General features: G+C 45.5%; 2 protein-coding genes across 3 annotated transcripts in view; one reads left to right on the forward strand and one right to left on the reverse strand.

Annotated features, from left to right (window-relative positions):
* Positions 1-15,800, reverse strand: part of nom1 (nucleolar protein with MIF4G domain 1) — a 74,174-nt gene extending 58,374 nt beyond the window's left edge. The window contains exon 1 of the mRNA XM_073054881.1: positions 14,870-15,800. Coding sequence (XP_072910982.1) covers positions 14,870-15,682 — 813 coding nt within the window. The 5' untranslated portion in view covers positions 15,683-15,800. The remainder of the gene's footprint in view (positions 1-14,869) is intronic.
* Positions 15,801-16,035: 235 nt separating this feature from the next.
* Positions 16,036-23,201, forward strand: part of lmbr1 (limb development membrane protein 1) — a 216,854-nt gene continuing 209,688 nt past the window's right edge. For both annotated transcript variants that reach the window (XM_073054882.1, XM_073054883.1), the window contains exon 1: positions 16,036-16,302. In XM_073054882.1, the coding sequence (XP_072910983.1) occupies positions 16,240-16,302 (63 nt within the window). In that variant the 5' untranslated portion in view covers positions 16,036-16,239. The remainder of the gene's footprint in view (positions 16,303-23,201) is intronic.

Below are 23,201 nucleotides of genomic sequence, written 5' to 3' on the forward strand. Positions count from 1 at the left end.
CTTTATTAGCAAGTTACTCGAGAGAACCCTCCTTAAGCACTCTCTCTCGGAGGCTGCTTCCAGGGTCTCTCTCTCCTGAAGCAAATACAGTTCCTTTTTACTATCATGCAGTCACGTACACAGATACATGTGGGGTCATCCCCCTTAGTTTCTCTACAGATTAGTATTGTTAACTTTATCAGTCATAAATTGTTCGTATAACAGTTTTAATTGCTACTATGTCTGGATGCAGACAGGCACAGGCTTACCAGCCAAAGCCTCCTGCCCTTGGAAATAGCCACTCTTTTTTTATGCTTATCTTGCAGGTGCCAGAAGGAATACAAGGCACAACAGGTTTCTCACAGCAATTAATCAGGCAATGATACAAGTTACCCTAAGCAAAACCGAAGTTAAGCGCAGATTGCATACCAAGGATGATGTCACCCGCTCAGCTTATCTTATGAGAAAGCATTTGTGCATTTATACTCTTTTTCTCAAGCTCATAGCTGCTATGACCCTTACAAAAAAATAGCCAGGGTCACAAGCGGCCTACGAGATGCTAACTTCTTAATATTACATTCCCTCCTTTTATAATTCCATGATAATACATTCAGATTGGGGCCGAGAATGAATTTCTTAGTTCATGCAGACACAACTTGCAACACGTATTAATACAAATTAATAACACACACATAGCAATAAGAGCGATCATGACTGGAATAAGCCCATGTAGCAAATAGTCAGCCCACAAATAAAGTAGTTCCTGATGAAGGGTTTTGGCCCGAAACGTTGGCTATTCTTTTCCCACGGATGCTGCCTGACCTGCTGAGTTCTTCCAGCATTGTGTATGTATTCTAGGTAGTTCCGATTTTTTGCGGCTATGGTCCCTGCCGAACCCCCTAGAGAGTACTCAGAAACCCATAGCCTAGAGAGGAGCCCAGCGTGACCAGATCCTTCCAGTCCGCACAGAACTCCCTACTTACTGACCGGGCAACGAGTCTTCATCAGACATGAGCCTTCTGGGGGCAAGGAACCGTGATCCGCCCAATCGTTCCTACCGCAAACAAGGCTGTCAGACTGGATGTGGCGGTGGTTAAAGTCCCATTAAAGAAGGAAAACGAACCCCTCCTTAGCCCTGTAGCATTTTATGGTAGACTTCCTGGCTCCCGCCATCTGTTTTTTGTGCCAGTTACTGATTCCTGCATATGGATTAAAATCTGAAGTGTTATATGGGCATATCAGGGAACCTGCAGTAACGTGTGTTCCGTTACACTTCCCACAGACCCTCTGTGGTCCCATGGTCACATTAACACACTGTTGTTCTGTACATGTGCAACTAAGCCATCCTCCTTGTATTCTGCATCTTCGGCGTAAGCAATGAGTGATTGCGCAAGAGACATTGTTAGGAACTAGACCTATTACACAGCCCCAGCCTTCCCCTCCAAAACAGTATACGTAACTCTGTGGGTCAGAACAGTTAGCCTTTGTTCCTTTAACGGGATGAGACCCAACGCAGTTGGATCTTCGGGATTTCCTATCATTATATACAAGTTCTACACATTGCCCTATTGTCCCCTGCCAGAACCTGCCTGCCCTTCCTATGCAGGGGGTGTCCGAGGTATCAATGGTGTACAGAGTCTTAGGGTTCCATCCCGGGGTGGCTACAAACAGGGCTTCTACTGATTTGGCAAGTGGATAACATATAGTACAATTACCATGCAGCTGCATATGGGTTTTATAGAACAGATTTTCCTCTAGAACGGCCACCATAAAGGTGACGGCAACGATAAAGAGTCCAAGTCCAACAATAATCACTTCTCTTCTGGCGGCCATCGCTTGCAATCATTCAGGTGAACCCAACGGTTGTGACCTTGTACCTTTACCGCTGTGGGTGTCTGGAGAAGTATCTGGAGGGGTCCCTTCCACTGAGGTCCAAGCTCGGGGCGCTCCCGGTCCCTTATCAATACCGCGTCTCCAACCTTTAAGTCAGGCCACTCTGCTTTTCAGCCTCTTTGTGGCATGAACGCCTCCTGTACCTGTGAATGAAGAAACTTGAGGATGTTAATTGCCTGAAATACCTTTGTAACTCGTCCCCCATGATGTTGAGATCAACTTGGGTAGGGGGTTGGGTATTGGCATCCCATGGGGTTCTTCCCTGGTGCCCATAAACGACCTCGGCAGCCGACACCCCAGTAGTCGAATGGGGAGTGATCCTCATGTGGTACAGTGTCAATGGGAGAACCTTCAGACAATTTAGGCCAGTTTCAGACATCAGTTTGGCCAATTTGTTTTTCAAGGTGTCATTAGCTCTTTCCACTATGCCTGCCGCCCTAGGGTGGTAAGTACAGTGGAACTGTTGCTTGATATGCAGTACCTCACATAACTCCTTATTTATCCTTCCTATAAAGTGAGTACCATTATCTGAGCTTATCTGTCAGGGTACCCCAGATCTTGGTATAATCTCTGTGAGTAACAGTCTCACTACCGTTGAGGCTTTGTTGTTGGTGGTTGGATAGGCTTCAATCCATCTACTGAACACATCTACAACTATTAAACAATACAGGCAGTCCCCGGGTTACGTACGAGTTCCATTCCTGAGTCCATCTTTAAGTCGGATTTGTATGCAAGTTGGAACAAGTACATCTGGTATTATTTAGCGTCAGTTCGTCAAACATTTGTCTTAGTATATATATTTTACCTTTCTATGCATATAAAACACTTAAAAAATGTATGTCTTCCAATAATTAAACCGCTGCATTGCTTAGTAATAATTGTAGCTTTCATCGGGGCAGGGTGTTTCACATACTCCATTATTCTCACTTCATCCGTTATCCTTTAAAATTGTTCCGATCGTTGACCGACTGTAGCCTAATGCTTTTCCAATGACCGATGGCATTTCACCTCTTTCCAACCGCTTTATTATTTCCACTTTATTTTCAATCACGATCATTTCCCGTCAATGAAACAGAAACACCGCCAGCAGCGGGTCCCGACCTCTGCCGGCTCCCGTGGTCCGCTGGGTCCTAAGGACCACCACACTGAGACAGACTAAATGGGACAAGTGGGGGCTGTGCGGGGTTTGGGTATTTGATTCTCCACAATATTCCGTGTGGGAATTTAAACTGGAGGTGGCAGTGTTTTTTTTAATATGAGGTCAAATTGCGAGCTCAACATCAATCCAGTCTGTCACTGGATCGAACTCACTGATCTCACTGCGCCACCAGCTGACCGGAACGGTTGGGGGGGGGGGGGGGCAGGGGTCAGGGTGCATCTTACTAAGAAAAATTTAAGCCAAATACAAAGTTAAACACTCAACACAGTGTCAATGGCAACGACTTAAAATAGTGGACGGTGTCACAATCCAACTTAAAAATGGTGGACGACATTCTCCTTCCTTGGTTCGTAAGTACGAGTTGTCTGTAAGTCAGGACGTTCGTAACTCGGGGACTACCTGTACGTATAACACTGTACACATGGCAATTCAATAAAATCAAGCTGGATGCATTCAAATAGACCACCTGGCAAGGGGGTTTTTCCTGAGGAGCACTTTAACCCTTTTCCCGCATTCATTTTTTTGACATATTAAACACAACCGTATTTTTTTGTGTGTCGCCTCATTCAACCTAGGGTGCCACCAGGTGCGTAGCAAAATGTTACTCATTCCCTCCCTGCCAAGGTGCGTATCAGTATGTAAGCAGTCAATGAGCATTGGTAATAAAGTATCAGGTATACACACTTGGCCGACTGGCATAAGCCAGAGGCCTGCTGACGCAGAGTGCAAGCACCCATGCCTTCCATAATTGTTTTTCTGATTCAGGGGCGCCCCCCTGGAGTCGATGCACAGCCCTCAGGTCTGGGATGCCCTTCGTCGTTGTGTTCAGCTTGCAGGCCAAGGCCAATTTCTCTGCCGTGAAGACAATGTGAATGGCTGTTTGTGCCGCTAATCTAGCTTCCCCGTCCGCCCGGTTGTTGCCTTGGGTGACTGCGGAGGAATCGGAGAGGTGTGCTGAGCACTGAATAATAGCCACTTGTTTTGGGAGGAGGATGGCCCTGAGGAGGTTCTGTACATACAAAGCATTCTGAATAGGGGTTCCTGTGGAAGTGAGAAATCCCCGGTGTGCCCAAAGTTGGCTGAAGTCATGGGCGACACCAAATGTCAGTAAAAATGTTGGCCACTTTATCTTTAGCCAAAATACAAGCTCTGGTTAGGGCAAAAAGTTCTGCTTTTTGGGCTGATACAGAGGGCTGCAAGGATGCGGACTCAAGCACAGCTGAGTCGTTTACAACTGCATAGTGCTGAGGCGGCTGCCCTGCTCAGAGACAGAAGAACTACCATCAACGTAAAGGATTAAATCTGCAGACGGGAAAGCTTTATCTGAGCTATCCAGGCTGAGGGCAGTCAGAAAGTGGTTCCTCATTAAACAGTCATGGGGTGGCTCCCTGAGGTCCTCAGGTGGGCTTTCTAAAAAGGTAGCGGGGTTGATGATAGTACAGTAGGCAAAGGTGTTAAGTGGGTTATTAAGGAGTGCTACCTCATATCTGTTCAATCTAGTCTTGGTGAGGTGCTGGGTGTGATGGGAGGTCAAAAGTGCAGTTACAGTGTGTGAGGAATGAACAACTACAGTCTGCTGCAGAGTTATGTTGGAGGCTGCTGTTACGAGAGAGTAAATGGCTGGGAGCATCTGTGAACATGGTGGGAGACCCCTTGCCACTGGGTCTAAGCGGGTGGAGAAATATACCACCGGTCTTTTCCTAGCTCCACGGGTCTGAGTAAGGACTGCTGTAGCGCAGTCTTCCAGGACATTAACAAATAACTGGAAGGGGCAGTCATAGAGGGGACGTCCCAGGGCCGGAGCACTGGCCAGCGCCTGTTTGAGTTGGCCAAAAGCATCCCTTTGTTCTTGTGTGAGTTCGAAAGGTCCTGCCATCTGGCTGGATGCCAGGGGTGAGAGGTGCTTAGTTAGGAGGGCAACATTGGGTAACCACTGTCTGCAAAAATTCACTAGACCCAAAAAGGCCCTCATACTCTTTGGTGGGGTAGCAATGATGGGTGTTGCTCATTCAGGGGTGAGCTTTCTCTCATATGCACTCAATAGGGTGCCCAGGAATTTCCCCTGACGTTGAGCACGTTTCACCTTATAAGGGGGTATTACATATCTCCAGGAGTGGAGGGCATTAAGGAGCCTGTTAGTGTCTTGTTCATTGGCGGGTTCAGAAGGGCTGGCGAGCAACAGGTCATCTATGTATTGGATAATGGATGACCTCCCTGGCAGCTGCAAGTCCTTAAGTTGGTTATGTACGATTTGAGAGAAAATGGTCGGGGAATGGACAAATACTGGGATTCGGGGGATGGGGAATTGCAAAAGGCGCATGCTGCAGGTCAACGATAGTGAAAATACAAGAGTCCGCAAGGACAAGGATGGTGGCGGGGTTGGGAACGACAGGATGTAAAGGTTCAACTATTTCATTTATCTTCCGTAAATCTTGTACCAGGTGCCACTCCGTCTGTCCAGGTTTGGGGACAGGTAGAATAGGGGTGTTACAAGGTGATTGGTAAGGGACCAAGATACCCTGTTTGCAAAAGCAGTCCACCAAAGAAGTGACACTGTCCTTCCGAAGGAGGTACTGTGGAATGGAGGGCAGCTACACTCCGTTTAACCCGAATTTGCACTGGGGTCACAGAGGTTAGTCCTACCTCAACCTTTGATGCGGCCCATAAGTCAGGGGCTGGCTCATCCGAGGTGAGGTGGTGAGGCTGGTGACGATGGTAACAGCCTGTTACCGAAAAAGGGGTAAGGTAATAAGTCAAAATTCCTTCCGGTAACATCTGGTGAGTTCCGAGGAGGCTCAGGTCTGCCTGTTCCCACAGTTGGCAGGCTAGTAACCCTAACTCCTTTGGTTTGTATCCCGCAGTCACTGACAAGGTGATGTGGGGGGACACAAGACCCAACTGGCCCCACATCTCAGTAGGCATGAACTAATAATGCTGCTCTCTCCTTACCCTTTGTCTCCCAGAACAGTAATGCTGACCATGTTGCCCACAAAGAGGGCATACTGGGTTTCTAATTCCTGTGAGACCCCTGAGGGATCATACACCAATGTTACATGTGCATCGGGAACCTGCAGGGGTGGGTCAAAATCTTCGAGCTGAAGGTCTACAGCCCAACAATGAGGAGGATGGTAGACCCAAAAGGTCCTTCTGGAGTCGGGACCACTAATAGTAATTCCAACATCAAGACATTTTATTTTAAGTCGGAGGGAGCACAGCAGGTCTTTCCCTGCTAGGTTAACTCTGAGGTACGGGGTTTGGGCAAACTGAATTGTACTCTGTTGGTCCCCAAATTGTACTCGTAGGGGTTTTGTCAGTGGGTAGGATTTTTCTTGTCCAATTAAACCACTCAGAATCACTGAGGTGTCTGACATCCTGAAACCATGTTGATTGATGCAGGAAGATTCAAGTGTTGACGTAGTTGCTCCAGTATCGAGCATAAAGGGGACACTGTTGCCTTCCACTAGTAGGTTAAATATGGGCTCCTCTTCAGGGTTATCAGTGAGGACAGGGAACATCAAGCCAGTATCCTGCTGATCAACTAGTCAGGCAGAAAACGGCTTACGGGCAGTGAATGGTTGCCGCCGACCTGGGGCATGGACTGTTGTTGGCGATTGGGACATTCCCTTTGAGGCGCCATAGAGGTAGCATCCTGTAACCCTAACGCTTGCTAAGGGTGGTTGCTGGGGCCCGGACGGTGGAAGTCCATAGTTCAGGTTTCCCTTAGGCATAAGTCGGCCGCAGAAATTTGGTGGTGGTGCATACAGGGATCCATGTGTTGGGGCTCTGGGATGTGTAAGATACCCACCTCTGGATTTTGATTGACTTTTTTTTTTGTAAGGGTCATCATCATGTGTCGGGGTCATACTCAGTGTCCATATTGGGGTCAACCAAGGGTTCGTCGCCCACCAAAAAAGTTCTGTCGCTTGCTCGAACTCTTGGTAGTATATTTACTGGGGGAGGGGGGGCTTTTTCTGTTTCGATTGACTCCTGGTCCATGTTGCAACAGGGTCGCAGTACTGTACCTGGGGTGGGGTTGTTGCATCCTTTTGAGAGGTACGCGGGATCGGGGGGTATACAGGCGCAGTGGGGCGGATCAGCCAATCCTCCTCAGTTTCATCATTATGAAACAACAGGGGCAAACCAGACATGTCGGGAGGTACCTCCACTTTACCTCTGTGATCACCATTTTTATTTCCCCACTTCTCTTTCCTTTCATGTCTTTCTCCCTGTCGACATTAATATTTTCCACCTTTCTGCAGACCCCCAGTTTCTACAGCGCTTCCTCTGCTTTGATACATTTATCCAAATCCCAGCTGACATCTAGTGGCTATATCTCATTCCTTAGTTTTTTATTTAATGATGCTGACAGTCTGCAAAAATCATTTTCATCCCCCGGGTTGCCTTTACAAAGTTTAAATAAAGGTGTATTAGGTCCCAATTTATCAAGGGTCTGACCCATTTCAGAATTCAAATTATTCACCCTTTTGTAACCTAGTGCTGTGTCTCTCTGCACCCACTTCAGGGTCCTGACCTTCGTGTGGGGGATTTCCCCTCTTAACAACCGGTCTAAGGCAGGGTATCCGAGACAGACACTTTCAAACAATATTATCCAGTATACTTCAAAGTTTTTAGGGCTACCTTAAGTTTGAAGACTTGAACCTCACCTTATACCTTGATCTTGAGGACTCAAACCTCACCCTCTTAGTTACCGTAGTACTCGGGTAGTTTAATTGTGGTTCTTCAGGAGCTCGTCAAAGGGTCACCCATCAGACGAAAGGGTCACCAAAGTGGTCAACTAATGAGAGGGATCGAGGTAATTCTTACCTCGTGGGCCCATCCACCTCAGGTCGTTGCCACAGAGTCGACCACTGACACTGTCTTTACGGATGTACCTTGTCTTGAGCTCCTGGCTGGGCTCGCCAAATTGTTGTAACACAAAAATACAACTGCAGATGCTGTGGATCAAAGGATACGTACACAATGCTGGAAGAACTCAGCAGGTCAGGCAGCATCCGTGATAAAAGAATAGCCAACGTTTCGGGCTGAGACCCTTCATCAGGAATGGGGGGAAAGAGAAGGCCGAAGCCCAGTAATAGAGATAGGAATAAGTAATGTAAACGCAAGGGTGTAGCCATGGGCACTTGCATGGGCCCCAGCTATGCCTGCCTCTTTGTGGGTCATGTGGAACAGTCTATGCTCCAAATCTATACTGGCACCACTCCCCAACTTTTCCTCCGCTACATTGGTGCTGCTTCCTGCACCCACGCTGAGCTCGTCAATTTCATCAACTTTGCTTCTAACTTTCACCCAGCCCTTAAATTCACTTGGTCCATCTCAGACACTTCTCTCCCCTTTCTTTATCTCTTGATCTCCATCTCCAGAGACAGACTATCCACTGACATCTTCTACAAACCCAATGACTCCCATAACTATCTTGACTATACCTCTTCCCACCCTGCCCAATGCAAAAATGCCATTCCCTATTCCCAGTTCCTCCGTCTCCGCCGCATCTGCTCCCAGGATGAGGCTTTCTGTTCCAGGACTTCTCAAATGTCCTCTTTCTATCAGGATTGTGGTTTCCCTTCTGGCATCATCAAAGATGCCCTCACCCACATCTCCTCCACTTCAGCCCTCAACCCATCCTCCCGTCACCACAACAGGGACAGGATTCCCCTTGTCCTCACCTACCACCCCACCAGCCTCCGGATCCAACACATTATCCTCCGCAACTTCCGCCACCTTCAACAGGACCCCACCACCCAGCACATCTTTCCCTCCCTACCCCTTTCAGCTTTTCGCAGGGATAGTTCCCTCCGCAACTACCTGGTCCACACGTCCCTCCCCACAGAACTCCTACCTGGCACTTATCCCTGTAAGCGCAAATGCTACACCTGTCCCCACACCTCCGCCCTTACCACCATTCTGGGCCCCAGACAGTCCTTCCAGGTGAGGCAACACTTCACCTGCGAGTCTGCTGGAGTCGTCTATTGCATCCGGAGCAGCCTCCTCTACATCGGCGAGACCCAACGCAGATTGGGGGACCACTTCGTCGAGCACCTCCGCTCCATCCGTCACAATAGACAGGACCTCCCGGTTGCCACCCACTTCAACTCTGCCTCTCACTCCCATCTAGATATGTCCATACATGGCCTCCTCTACTGCCATGATGAGGCCAAACTCAGGTTGGAGGAGCAACACCTCATCTACCGTCTGGGTAGCCTCCAGCCTGGTGGGATGAACATTGAATTCTCTAATTTCCGGTAATTCCCTCCACCTCCCCCATCCCAGGTCCCTCTCTGCCTCTCTCCCCTTTCAACTTTCTGCTCCTTTATCTCTACAGTTCTTTCATGCTTATCCCCTCCTCCTTCCCCCTTTATCTTTCCTGATTTGTTTTCCACCTGGTGCCTCTAGGCCCTACGCCCTCCCCTATCTCTATTACTGGGCTTTGGCCCTCTCTTCCCCCCATTCCTGATGAAGGGTCTTGGCCCGAAACGTTGGCTACTCTTTTCTCACGGATGCTGCCTGACCTGCTGAGTTCTTCCAGCGTTGTGTACATATAAATTGTTGTAAACTTCTTTCAATCTACCCGATGCAAAGACACCACGTACTATGGTGAAAGTAACTTTAACTCTTTATTAGCAAGTTACTCGAGAGAACCCTCCTCTCTCTCTCGGAGGCTGATCCCAGGGTCTCTCTCTCCTGAAGCAAATACAGTTCTTTTTATATCATGCAGTCACGTACACAGATACATGTAGGTTCACCACCCCCCCTTAGTTTCTCTAAAAATGAGTATTGTTAACTTAACCAGTCATAAATTGTTAGTATAACAGTTTTAATTGCTACTATATCTGGATGCAGACAGGCACAGGCTTACCATCCAAAGCCTGTTGCCCTTGGAAATAGCCACTCTTTTTATGCTTATCTTGCAGGTGCCATAAGGAATACAAGGCACAACAGGTTTCTCACAGCAATTAATCAGGCAATGATACAAGTCACTCTAAGCAAAACCGAAGTTAAGTGCAGATCGCATACCAAAGATGATGTCACCCGCTCAGCTTATCTTATGAGAAAGCATTTGTGCGTTTATACTCTTTTTCTCAAGCTCATAGCTGCTATGACCCTTACAAAAAAATAGCCAGGGTCACAAGTGGCCTACGAGATGCTAACTTCTTAATATTACATGAGAACATCACCAACAGTCTTATCCTGGTCTGAGTACCTAGATAGCACAATCAAGAAATTGCATTGGCACTGCTGGTTCCTCAGGAGGGTGAAGAAATATATTAAAAAAAATACACTACAGAAAGCACACTATCTATGGTAACTGCCCTGGCAGAGACCATAAGAAACTGCAGTAAGTTGTGGACACTACTCAGTACAGACAGAAACCAGTCTACTCTATCTGCACTTCTCACTGATTGGTAAATCAGCCAACATGATGACAGAGCCCACCCACACCAGGCACTCTTTTTTTTTTGATTAAGGGTAGCGTTGTCTAATGTATTTGATTAAACTTTTTGATGAAGTGATAAAGGAAGACTGACGAGGGGATAACAGAAGGTGTGATTTCAGTAAGGCCTTTGGTAAGGTTCCACGTGGCAGATGGCTCTAGAAGGTTGGATCGCATGGCATCCAAGGAGAGCTAGCAAACTGGATTAAAAATTAGCTGGATGGAAGGATGATGGTGGAAGACACAAAAGACTGCGGATACTGAAAATCTGGATCAGCACCCATACAAACTGCTGGAGGAACACTATGTCAGACTTGTTATTCCATTCTGATGACGAGTCTCAGCCTGAAATGTTAACTGTTCATTTTTCTCCATAGATGCTGCCTGATCCACTGAGTTCCTCCAACAATTTGTGTGTCGTGATTGTCAAAGGATATTTCTCAGACTAGGATCAAGTCAAGTCACTTTTATTGTCATTTCGACCATAACTACTGGTACAGTACACAGTAAAAATGAGACAACTTTTTTCAGGATCATGGTGTTACATGACACAGTACAAAAACTAGACTGAACTACGTAAAAGAGAGAAAAAAAACACACAACAACTACACTAGACTACAGACCTATCCAGGACTGCATAAAGTGCACAAACAGTGTAGGCATTACAATAAATAATAAACAGGACAATAGGGCAAGGTGTCAGTCCAGGCTCTGGGTATTAAGGAGTCTGATAGCTTGGGGAAGAAACTGTTACGTAGTCTGGTTGTGAGAGACCGAATACTTCAGTGCCTTTTCCCAGACAGCAGGAGGGAGATTGTATGAGGGGTGCATGGGGTCCTTCATAATGCTGTTTGCTTTGCGGATGCAGCGTGTAGTGTAAATGTAAACCCCCGATGATCTTCTCAGCTGACTTCACTATCTGCTGCAGGGTCTTGCAATCCGAGATGGTGCAATTTCCGAACCAGGCAGTGATGCAGCTGCTCAGGATGCTCTCAATACAACCCCTGTAGAATGTGATGAAGATGGGGAGTGGGAGATGGAATTTCCTCAGCCGTTGCAGAGAGACGCTGCTGGGCTTTCTTTGCTATGGAGCTGGTGTTGAGGGACCAGGTGAGATTCTCCGCTAGGTGAACACCAAGAGATTTGGTGCTCTTAACGATCTCTACCGAGGAGCCATCAATGTTCAGCGGGGAGTGGTCGCTCCATGCCCTCCTGAAGTCAACAACCATCTCTTGTTTTGTTCACATTCAGAGACAGGTTATTGGCTCTGTACCAGTCCGTTAGCTGCTGCACCTCCTCTCTGTAAGTTGACTCGTCGTTCTTGCTGATGAGACTCACCACGGTTGTGTCATCGGCGAACTTGATGATGTGGTTTGAGCTGTGTGTTGCAACACAGTCGTAGGTCAGCAGAGTGAACAGCAGTGGACTGAGCACACAGCCCTGGGGGGGGGGGGGGCCCGTGCTCAGTGTGATGGTGTTGGAGATGCTGCTCCCGATCCGGACTGACGGAGATCTCCCTGTCAGGAAGTCTAGGATCCAGTTGCAGAGGGAGGTGTTCAGGCCCAGTAGGCTCAGCTTTGCAATCAGTTTCTGAGGGATGATTGTGTTGAATGCTGAACTGAAGTCTATGAACAGCATCCGAACGTATGTGTCTTTTTTTTTTGTCCAGGTGGGTTAGGGCCAAGTGGAGGGTGGTGGCAATGGCGTCATCTGTTGAGCGGTTGGGACGGTATGCAAACTGCAGGAGGTCCAGTGAGGGGGCAGCAGGGTCTTGATATGCCTCATGACAAGCCTCTCGAAACACTTCATGACGATGGATGTGAGTGCAACGAGACAGTAGTAATTTAGGCAGGACACTGAAGACTTCGGCACGGGGGCGATGGTGGTGGCCTTGAAGCACGTTGGAACAGTGGCGCTGCTCAGGGAGATGCTGAAGATGTCAGTGAGAACATCTGCTAGCTGGTCTGCACATCCTTCGAGCACTCTACCAGGAATGTTGTCTGGTCCAGCAGCCTTCTGTGGGTTGACCCTGCACAGGGTTCTTCTCACATCGGCCACAGTGAGACACAGCACCTGGTCATTTGTAGGAGGGGTGGACTTCCTCGCCGCCACGTCATTTTCCGCCTCAAAACTGGCGTAGAAGTTATTCAGCGCATCTGGGAGGGAGGCATCACCTGCACAGTCAGGTGATGTTGTCCTGTAATTTGTGATGTCCTGGATGCCCTTCCACATGCGCTGAGTGTCGCCGCTGTCCTGGGAGTGGCTGTGGGTTCGCTGGGTGCATGCATGCTTTGCCCCTCTGATGGCTTGGGACAGTTTGGCCCTCGCTGTTGTTAGGGCTGCCTTGTCACCTGCTCTGAAAGCGGAATCGCGGGTCCTCAGCAGTGCACGCACCTCCGCGGTCATCCATGGCTTCTGGTTAGCGCACGTAGTGACGGTCTTGGACAGAGTAACATCATCAATGCACTTGCTGATGTAGCTGGTCACTGATGCTGTGTACTCCTCTAAACTGGTAGAGTTGCCATCGGTTGCAGCCTCCCTGAACATGTGCCAGTCAGTGTGCTCAAAGCAGTCTTGAAGAGCAGAGGTGGCTCCTGCTGGCCAGGTTTTCACCTGCTTCTGAACTGGCCTGGAGCGCCTGAGGAGTGGTCTGTATGCTGGGATTAGCGTAACAGAGATGTGGTCTGAGTAACCGAGGTGGGAGCAGAGCTCTGCCCGGTATGCGTCGGGGATGTTTGTATAAGCAGTTGGTTAAGAAGGTTAAGACCTACAAGTATCTGGGAGTACAGTTGGACGAGAAGCTAGACTGGACTGCCAACACAGATGCCTTGTGCAGGAAGGCACAGAGTCGACTGTACTTCCTTAGAAGGTTGGCGTCATTCAATGTCTGCAGTGAGATGCTGAAGATGTTCTATAGGTCAGTTGTGGAGAGCGCCCTCTTCTTTGTGGTGGCGTGTTGGGGAGGAAGCATTAAGAAGAAGGACGCCTCACGTCTTAATAAGCTGATAAGATAGATAGATAGATAGATAGATACTTTATTCATCCCCATGGGGAAATTCAACATTTTTTCCAATGTCCCATACACTTGTTGTAGCAAAAACTCATTACATACAATACTTAACTCAGTAATAATATGATATGCATCTAAATCACTAACTCAAAAAGCATTAATAATAGCTTTAAAAAAAAAGTTCTTAAGTCCTGGCAGTTGAATTGTAAAGCCTAATGGCATTGGGGAGTATTGACCTCTTCATCCTGTCTGAGGAGCATTGCATCGACAGTAACCTGTCGCTGAAACTGCTTCTCTGTCTCTGGATGGTGCTATGTAGAGGATGTTCAGGGTTTTCCATAATTGACCGTAGCCTACTCAGCGCCCTTCGCTCAGCTACCGATGTTAAACTCTCCAGTACTTTGCCCACGACAGAGCCCGCCTTCCTTATCAGCTTATTAAGACGTGAGGCGTATAAATAAGGAAGGCGGGCTCTGTCGTGGGCAAAGTACTGGAGAGTTTAACATCGGTAGCTGAGCGAAGGGCGCTGAGTAGGCTACGGTCAATTATGGAAAACCCTGAACATCCTCTACATAGCACCATCCAGAGACAGAGAAGCAGTTTCAGCGACAGGTTACTGTCGATGCAATGCTCCTCAGACAGGATGAAGAGGTCAATACTCCCCAATGCCATTAGGCTTTACAATTCAACTGCCAGGACTTAAGAACTTTTTTTAAAGCTATTATTAATGCTTTTTGAGTTAGTGATTTAGATGCATATCATATTATTACTGAGTTAAGTATTGTATGTAATGAGTTTTTGCTACAACAAGTGTATGGGACATTGGAAAAAATGTTGAATTTCCCCATGGGGATGAATAAAGTATCTATCTATCTAAGCAAGGATGTCTGTGAATAGAGGTGTCCTGTAGCAAAAGGAGCTGGGTCCATTGTTTTTTGTCATCTAAATTAATAATTTGGTTGAGTAAACCTTTAAACTGCCCCTACTATGCAGAACTTCACTGTCTCTCCGGTTTCTGAGTTATAATGAGAACAGTGGGTCCATGAAATCTGACAGGACCTCATGAATATCTTCCACAAATGAGATCAATACAATTTGTGAAATGAGTGATTGGAAAAAAAATAAGTATGAAGGCTAAAATAAGGAAGGGGGGGGGGGGGGAAGAAAGGGAAATTTAAAGGAAACGATAAAAAAAATCAGTAAGTTGCTCAGCAACACATCACTAAAAAAAAATGCAAGGTCAGAGCCTGACATTATTACCGGAGTAAGAGATTCTTGAAAAACTCTAGGGAGGAAACCCAAGCTGTTTTAAGCTACGCAACGACCTTCATAGCTCTTAACCATTCTGGAAATGCATGACAACAATTACATCAAATACCTTTTCGTTTTCAGGTGATGGTTGACTTGGCCGGGAACTTTCGTCAGCGTCATCACTAGATAGATCAGAATCCTGGTAGGGAGATGCTGTCGCTGCCATCAAATTATCATCTTCTTTCACATCATCCGCGTTAGACGGTGATGAACTCTCTTCTGACATCTGTTCATCATCAGATTGACCCAGGTCATTTTCAGCCTCAGTCATAAGACCTCGCAATGCGGCCATCTCATCCTCACTCTCGTCAGACAAGCCTGACATGGAAGTGACAGCCTCATCTATAATCCCTAGGACGTAATCCAGGCCATCTCGGGCGAAGGCCTGCGGGACGGCAGTTTTATTTTTACGCTTGTTCAATCCCAAAGCCTTTTCTAACCTCTTGATCTCCCTGTCTTCCTCCTGGTTGGCCTCCAGTAAGCCCAGTCTCCGGACTTTGGCTGAGGACTTCCCTTTAACGGACTTGGAAGAGGCTGCCGTCGCTTTCTTTTTCTGGCAGGACTTGGGTCTACTTTCATTGTCTCCCTCACACGTTTTCTCTTTCGGAGCCAGTATTTTCACGCTCTTGTCCGGAGCTTCTTCGGGGCTCGGTTTCAGGTATTTCCTCTGATAATAGTCCCTCACCCTGCGCTTCTTCAGCAGCCTCTGCTCCTTCCGCAACTCCTTCCGACTTTTCGGCCTGCTCGGGCCAAGGCCGTATTCGTGGTGCCGAGCCCCAGACTGTTCTGGCTCGGCCTCCGCCGTTCCCACGAACTGCTGGATCGCTTCTTGAAACTGCTTCAACGGGCCGGAGCGGCCCTGCCATCTCTTCCCCTTCATTGCCGCACCACCAGCTTGCAATACTCCCAATCGCAGCCACACGCGGTGAAAGCTCAGCGACGCACGACGTGATTCAGAGTCACTCGCGAGAACCGCTATGAGCAATTAAAAAAATGTCGTTGGATGGGTACATCCTACCTTGACTCTCCAATAAAGTACCGCTCCCCGTCAATCTTCCAGCGCGATTGGCCTAGACTCTCACACTGTTACATTGTCATTGGCTGTTATACACGTCAATCAGTTTAACCCCGCCTCCGTACTCTTCAAGTTAGGTTGATGCCACGTTTAACCTATAGGCGGAAGGGATATAACAGGGTGCCGTTATCTTGCGGGATCGGTTAGCCTATGACCGGTGTTGTTACTGTTTCAGGTTGCCGTCGCGCCGTGATGAAGGAAGAGCGAGTGAGGATGTGATGTCCTGGCTTTGCGCTACCGTTTGAAATACGGTGCCGCCGGTTCTGTCTTTCTACTCGAGCGTTGAATGTATTTGGTTCTAAATTGATTGTTATGTGGCTTCTATTTTTGTCTTTGACTTAAATGTTAAGCTTCACTGAAGGATGGACGCCGACGATGTGACAATCAGAGAGCAAAACTTTCACAGCCAGGTCCGCGAGTACATTGTAAGTAGTTACACCTGCGCCGTCTCTTCACTGTATCATTCAGTGTTGTTTTCTTACAGTTTCTCGAATGATCGACCAAGAAGAACAAGATGAATACTGGTGGCTGTTGAAATTGGTCTTATTCTATTGAGATTACTCCCACAAAGCGGAGGGTTCTTGCATTGTTGTCTTGAGCACGTAGATGATTATTTGCGTTTTTCTTTTTTCTGCAAGACTTTTGAATAGCCCTCTCACCGACTGTTACGAACGTGCGGATGGTCTCAGTGTTTTGAAGTTTGATACGTTTCCTCTGATTATTCTCTTCCTGTAGTTGTTACAGAATAGCTTCTTGGCTTGAGATGCAGCTGCAGTTATCGCAAAGGCTGCCAATGTTACAGCGAATAGGCCTAGAATATATTGAGGAAGTGTCAAGGGAACTGGTTCGACAAAGAGCTATTGTTGATCTATGATATTAGGAATGAGGGTATCTTAATATTTTTGTCGGTATTACTGCTTATATTTACTTTGATAGGCCTCTTGTTAACACATTTCATAAATAAAACTAATATCTAGTTCTGACGAAAAGTCATAGATCTGGAACATTAAATCCGATTCTCATTTCACGGACAAAAAATGTTAACTTAAAATATGATTAAACAACTTCTACCAGTTTCCGTGTAATATAGAAGATTGGCTAGTAATGTGTTCACCATCTTGTATATACAAGTTGTAATGTCATCATCTTTCTCGCACCCCATTACCCAATTGTATCTGGAAAGGTATAAGTGGCATGACAGGTTTACTAATGATTATAAAACTTATCACTTCTGTGCCTCTCACTCCTCCACATTGTTTTGCCTCAAGATCTCCTTTTGACTGTTTATTACACCATTGATTAATACCTGTTTTCTGCATCTGTTTCTTTGCTGCGCTTCTAGCACTTTTTTCTCTTTACTAATTTCCCCTATCAATTGTGATCACAGTTTCAGTGGTTTCCTGAAGTTCTGTAATTACAGGTTACTTTTTGGTGTACAATGTAAATGCTGTGCAAGGTGGATGTAGCAAAAACCAATCGAAAGTCATTGAATAGAACATAGATAGCTAGGTAGCCTGTGTTATAGTGCATTAAACAGCAATTGGTATGAAGTGTGCAGTAAGTTTATGCTGTTTAAGGAACTTCAGCTCAGTGTTCCCAACAATTCACACTTCAGACACTGTGACATGACAGGGAGGGAGAGAATTACTGTACCTGCACACTTCTGAATGGCAGCTGCATGCCTTCTATAAACTTTGAGTTTGACAAATAGTCAGGAATAGGATTGTGTGATTCCCGAAAAGATTACTTAACCTCTACAGATGTGCTTTATTTATAACAGATATAATCAAATGGGTTATGTTTTCCAAAACATTCATTGTACCAGTAATTAAATGTATTGGTACATGATTGAGGAATTCTCACAAATTGGTCAAATACCTTTAACATTTTACAAAACCACATTTACTTAGGGTTTGTTTTATTAAGCCTATTTACAGTGCCTATATAAAAAGTATCCCCCCCCCCCCCTGGAAGTTTTCATGTTTTATTGTTTTACAACATTGAATTACAGTGGATTTAATTTGGCTTTTTTGACACTCATCAATGTCAAAACACAAAATATTTAAACAAAATAATTGATTGCATAATTACTCAACCCCTTCAAGTCAGTATTTAGTCGATGCACCTTTGACAGTGATTCTGTGCGGGTTGATTTGCCCATCTGGACACTGCAGTTTTACCCCATTCTTCTTTGCAAAACTGCTCAAGCTCTGTTGGATTGCATAGGGATTGTGAGTGAACAGCCATTTTCAAGTCCTGGCACCAATCCTCAATTGGATTGAGGTCTTGCCTCTGACTTGGCCTCTTCAGGACATTTGTTTTTAAGCCATTCCTGTGTAGTTTTGGCATTATGCTTGGGGTCATTGTCTTGCTGGAAAACAAATCTTCTGCCAAGTCGCAGTTCTCCTGCAGACTGCATCAGTTTTTCTTCCAGGACCTCCCTGTATTTTGCTGCTTTTATTTTAACACTGTACCTTCACAAGCCTTACAGGCCCTGCTGCCAATGTAGCATCCCCACAGCATGATGCAACCACCACCATGCTTCATTGTAGGGATGATGTGTTTTAGATGATGTGTAGTGTTTGGCTTTTACCAAACATAGTCTGATGGCCAGAAAGCTCAATTTTGGTTTCATCAGAGCATAGAACCTTCTTCCAGCTGACTTTAGACAAGCTGAATACATGTCTTCTGACAAACTAGCTGAGATTTCATGTGTTTTTTTTCAACAGTGACTTTCTCTTTGCCATTGCACCAGGATAATGGTTGTATGCACAGTCTCTCCCATCTCAGCCACTGAAGCCTGTAACTGCTCCAGAGATGTCATAGGTCTCTTGGTGGCCTCCCTCACTAGTCCCTTCTTGCACAGTCACTGAGTTTTTGAGGATGGCCTGCTGTAGACAGATTTACAGCTATGCTATATTTTTTCCTTTTCTTGATGATTGACTTAATTGTACCTCAAGGGATATTCTGTGAGTTGGAAATTTTCTTGTATCCATCTCCTGACTTGTGCTTTTTGAAATCCTTTTTGCGGAGTTGCTTGGAGTATTTTTATTTGTCTTCGTGGTGTAGTTTTTTGCCGAGATACTGACTCACCAGCAGTTGTATCTTCCAGATACAGGTGTATTTTGAAACATCTTGACTGCACACAGATTTATATGTAGCTAGGACATCTGAACCAAATATGTGTCTTCTAAAACCATTTGGCTGCACCAGTGATGATTTGGTGTGTCATATTAAAGGTGTTAAATACTTATGCAATAAATTATTTTGTGTTTTATATTTGTGATTAATTTAGATCACTTTGTAGAGATCTGTTTTCACTTTGACAGGTAAGAGCCTTTTTCTGTTGATCAGTGTCAAAAAGCCAAATGAAATTCACTGATTCAGTGTTGTGAAACAATAAAACATGAAAACTTCCAAGGGGGTAAATACTTTTTACAGGCACTATATATGATACCCTAGTTCCAGCAGCTCCCATGCAATGCCTCACATTTTTCCTCCTAAGTGACAGATTTGAGAGGCTGTTATTTAAGGCCCAGAGGCTCAGGTTGGGGGATCACAGTGTAGTCTTTGAGGAGCTTTAACATTTATTTGGCTGGTAGGAGGTTCTTGCTTCCTGTTGAACAAAGGTGAGAGCTGCAGGGAGGATGTGCAAACTGTAAACAGTGGCCTGAAATGTCGACTGTTTATTCCTCTCTGTAGATGTTGCCTGACTTGCCGAGTTCCTCCAACAATTATGTGAGCAGACTGTACACAGCAGCACAGGGTACCATTCATGTGTGAGGGGGGGAGGAGAGAGTAGGAAATATTGTTGGAGTGCAAGAAGATAGATATACTTTATTGATCCCAATGTTACAGTGTCACAGTACTATACAGCGCACAAATAGAAATATTAGAAAATAAGTAGAAAGAATAAAAACAAGTTTCCACAAATAACCTAACAGGAAGGGGTCATCACTTCCCCGGCTATAGGTTGACTGATTATAGAGCCTAATGGTCCAGGTTAAGAATGATATCATATAGCGCTCTTTGGAGCACGACAGTTGTCTTAGTCTATTACTGAAAGTGCTCCTCTGTTCAGTCAAGGTGGCATGCAGAATGTGTGAAATATTGTCGAGAATTGCCAGGATTTTCCGTAGGATTCTTTGTTCTACCACAGCCTCCAGTGTGCCCAGTTTGACTCCTATAACAGAGCCACCCTAACCCTTTCTGATCAGGCAACACTCTGCCTGTGTTGATGCTGTTGCCCCAGTACACCACTGCATAGAAGATTGTACTGACGACAACAAACTGGTAGAACATGTGAACAAAAGGCCTACGTACTCCAAGGGACCTCGGTCTCCTCAGGAAGTACAGGTGACTCTGGCCCTTCTTGTATACAGCCTCTGATGGCATAGTTGGGAATACAGACACTGTTCTCTGCTGCAACAAAGTCCTGAAGGGTCTATTCTTGCCTGATGCCAAGTTAAGGACATCTCTTCTGGGTTGGAGAAGAACTTGAAGTGTGATGTGAAGGATCCACTTGCAATGGTCTAAGTAGGGAGTTCTTCTTCGTGAGGCACTATCTGTGGAAGGAGGCCATTCTATTGGGATTGGCTTCATCAGAACTGTGCTGGTACAGTTTCCTGGGAAATGGCATTAATAGATTCATAGACAAGATTTCAGATTAATTGGAGGGGTTGGGGTTGGATTCCAGTGATAGGAAGTTTCATAAATTTGGTAGGATGGTAGAGCCAAAACGTGAAGTAGCTAATGGTTTGAAAATCTTCATGTAAACAAACCGAGTTCTTGTGGTTTGGTGAAAAGTAAGCCACATTCGATGAATATGTGTGAGTTCCTCAGTGTAGCAAGCAGAGTCATAGAAAGACATAAAATCCTTTGGTCTATTGAGTCCGTTTCACCATTTGATCAGACTGATAATAAATTTACTTCGTACTTTGAAATCAAAGTGATCATATTTATTTTCTTGCAAGCATTCACAAAGCACAAAGAAATGCAGCAGAATCAATGAAAAACTACACACAAAGGCCAAGAACTAATGTGCAGAAGACAGACTGCAAATATAAAAAAAAAACTATGAATAATACTGAGAAATGAGTTCATAGGTTGTAGAATCAGTGTAGTGTTGGATTAGTCAAGTTATCTCTGCTGACTCAGGAGCCAGCCAGGAGGAAGTTATTATCTCTCTACCACATTTCCTTGCCTTCTCCCTGTAACCTTTGATGCCCTTATTAATCAAGAACCCATCAACCTCCATTTTAAATATACCCAATGTCTTAATCTCCACAGCTTTGTGTGCCAAGAAATTCCACAGATTCACCACCCTGTGGCCAAAGAAATTCCTCCTCATCTCTGTTCCAAAGGGTTGTCCTTGTTTTCCATGCCCTCTGGTCCTATGCTCTCATGATTTGAAACTTCCTCTCCATGTCTATTCTATCCAGGCCTTTCACTAATCAATAGTTTCAATGAGCTTCCCCCTCTTCTGAACTCTAGAGAGAACAGACCCAGAGCCATCAACTACTTTAATCTTTTCATTCTTAGGATCATTTTTGTAAACGTCCTCTGGACTCTCTCCAAAGTCAACACATCTTAGATACAGGGCACCTAACTGCTCACAATACTCAAAGTATCATCTGACCAATGCCCTATACATGATATCCTTGGTTTTAAATTTCATTTCATTTGCCTTCCTTCACACTAACTACAAATTTAACCAATAGAAAATCCTTCATGAGTGCTCCCAAGTTCATTGCACCTCTGATTTCTGAACTAACTCCCCATTTAGAAAATTGTTTTGCCTTTATTCCTTCTACCAAAGTGCATGCCCATACATTTCCCTGCACTATTCCATCTGCCACTTCTTTTGCCCATTTTCTTAATCCAAGTCCTTCTGCAGACTCCCTGCTTCCTCAGCACTGCCTGCCTCTCCACCTACCTTTGTATTATCCACAAGCTTGGCCACAAAGCCGTCAATTCTGTCAACCAGATTATTAACATAAAAAGCAGTGGACCAACACCAACCCCTGTGGAGTGCCATTAATCACTGGCAGCCATCCAGAAAAGTCCCTCTTTACACATCTCCTATCAGGGTCTTTTTATCCTTGCAGTTTAAAAAAATTCTACCAACAATGATTCTACATCTTCTGACACTATATCAGTTCTTTCGAGGTATTTGATTTGACATTTTTTTAAGCCAACAGAGATATCCGCCCACCTGCCTGTCCTCTTGATATGATGTATACTTTCTAACTGCCTTAGGATTATGCATATTATTTTGTATACTGCATGTATTCAAATATAATACCTTCAGTCGTATTCACCACTCTTCAATTTTGTCTCCATATTGCCTGAAGTTGTCCCTTTCTAAAATGTATGTCTTGTTCTTTATTCTGGAGCATTCAGTAACCTCTCCAATACTCTCCTTTCCTTTTACTTTGTTCATACTTATACAGGTTGTAGAGAGGATAGGCTCAATTACTTAGTTTAAAGCCCTATCCACAGCCCTAGTTATGTGATTTGCCAAGACCGTGGTTTTAGCATGGTTCAGGTGGAGCTGTCCCATCGAACAGTTCTTCCCTTCCTGAATACTGGTGCCGGTGTCCCATGAATTCAAACCTACTTCTTCCACATCAACCTTTGAGCCACCCATTTAACTCTGATCTCATTAACCCTGTGCCAATTTGCTCATGGCTCAGGTAACAATCCAGTGATTATTAATTTTTCATGCTGCATTTTAATTGAGTCTCCAGCTGCTCAGATTCTCTTAGCAGAACCTTTTTCCCTATTCTTCCTGCATTGTTGGTACTCATATGGACTATGATAACTGGATTGTTAACACCCTCTCCAAATTCTTCTGTTGGTAAGATGAAATGTGCAATCCAGGCACCAGGCAAACAGAACAGCCTTGATCCTTGCAACAGAGAATTGTGTCTATTTCCCTCTGTTGAATAGCTCTCCAAACCATGGTGCCACAGTTCAGTTGTTCATCCTTTCTTCAGCTGTCACTCATCCTCACAGGGGGCCACACCTGTTGGGCAAGCTCAAAGGCTGAGGCTCTTTCAGCATTACCTTTCGGGTCCTCCTACTTGTCTTACCTGCAGTCACACTCTCTTGTTCCTGACCACACATTGAGTTTGAAGTAGTTCATCTAATGGGTGAGACTGTCTCCTGAAACTAAGTCCAGGTAACTTTTTCTTCTCCCAGATTCCAGGTCATCAACTTTGAGCTTAAGCTCTTCGAGCGACCTGCAAATGTTGTCACCAGGAACTACAATGGGGTCCACCTGCTCCCACGTCATGCAGTTCCATCACATCACCTGATCCTG

The sequence above is a fragment of the Hemitrygon akajei genome, chromosome 8 (assembly GCF_048418815.1).
Source record: "Hemitrygon akajei chromosome 8, sHemAka1.3, whole genome shotgun sequence".
Classification (NCBI taxonomy): Eukaryota; Metazoa; Chordata; class Chondrichthyes; order Myliobatiformes; family Dasyatidae; genus Hemitrygon; species Hemitrygon akajei.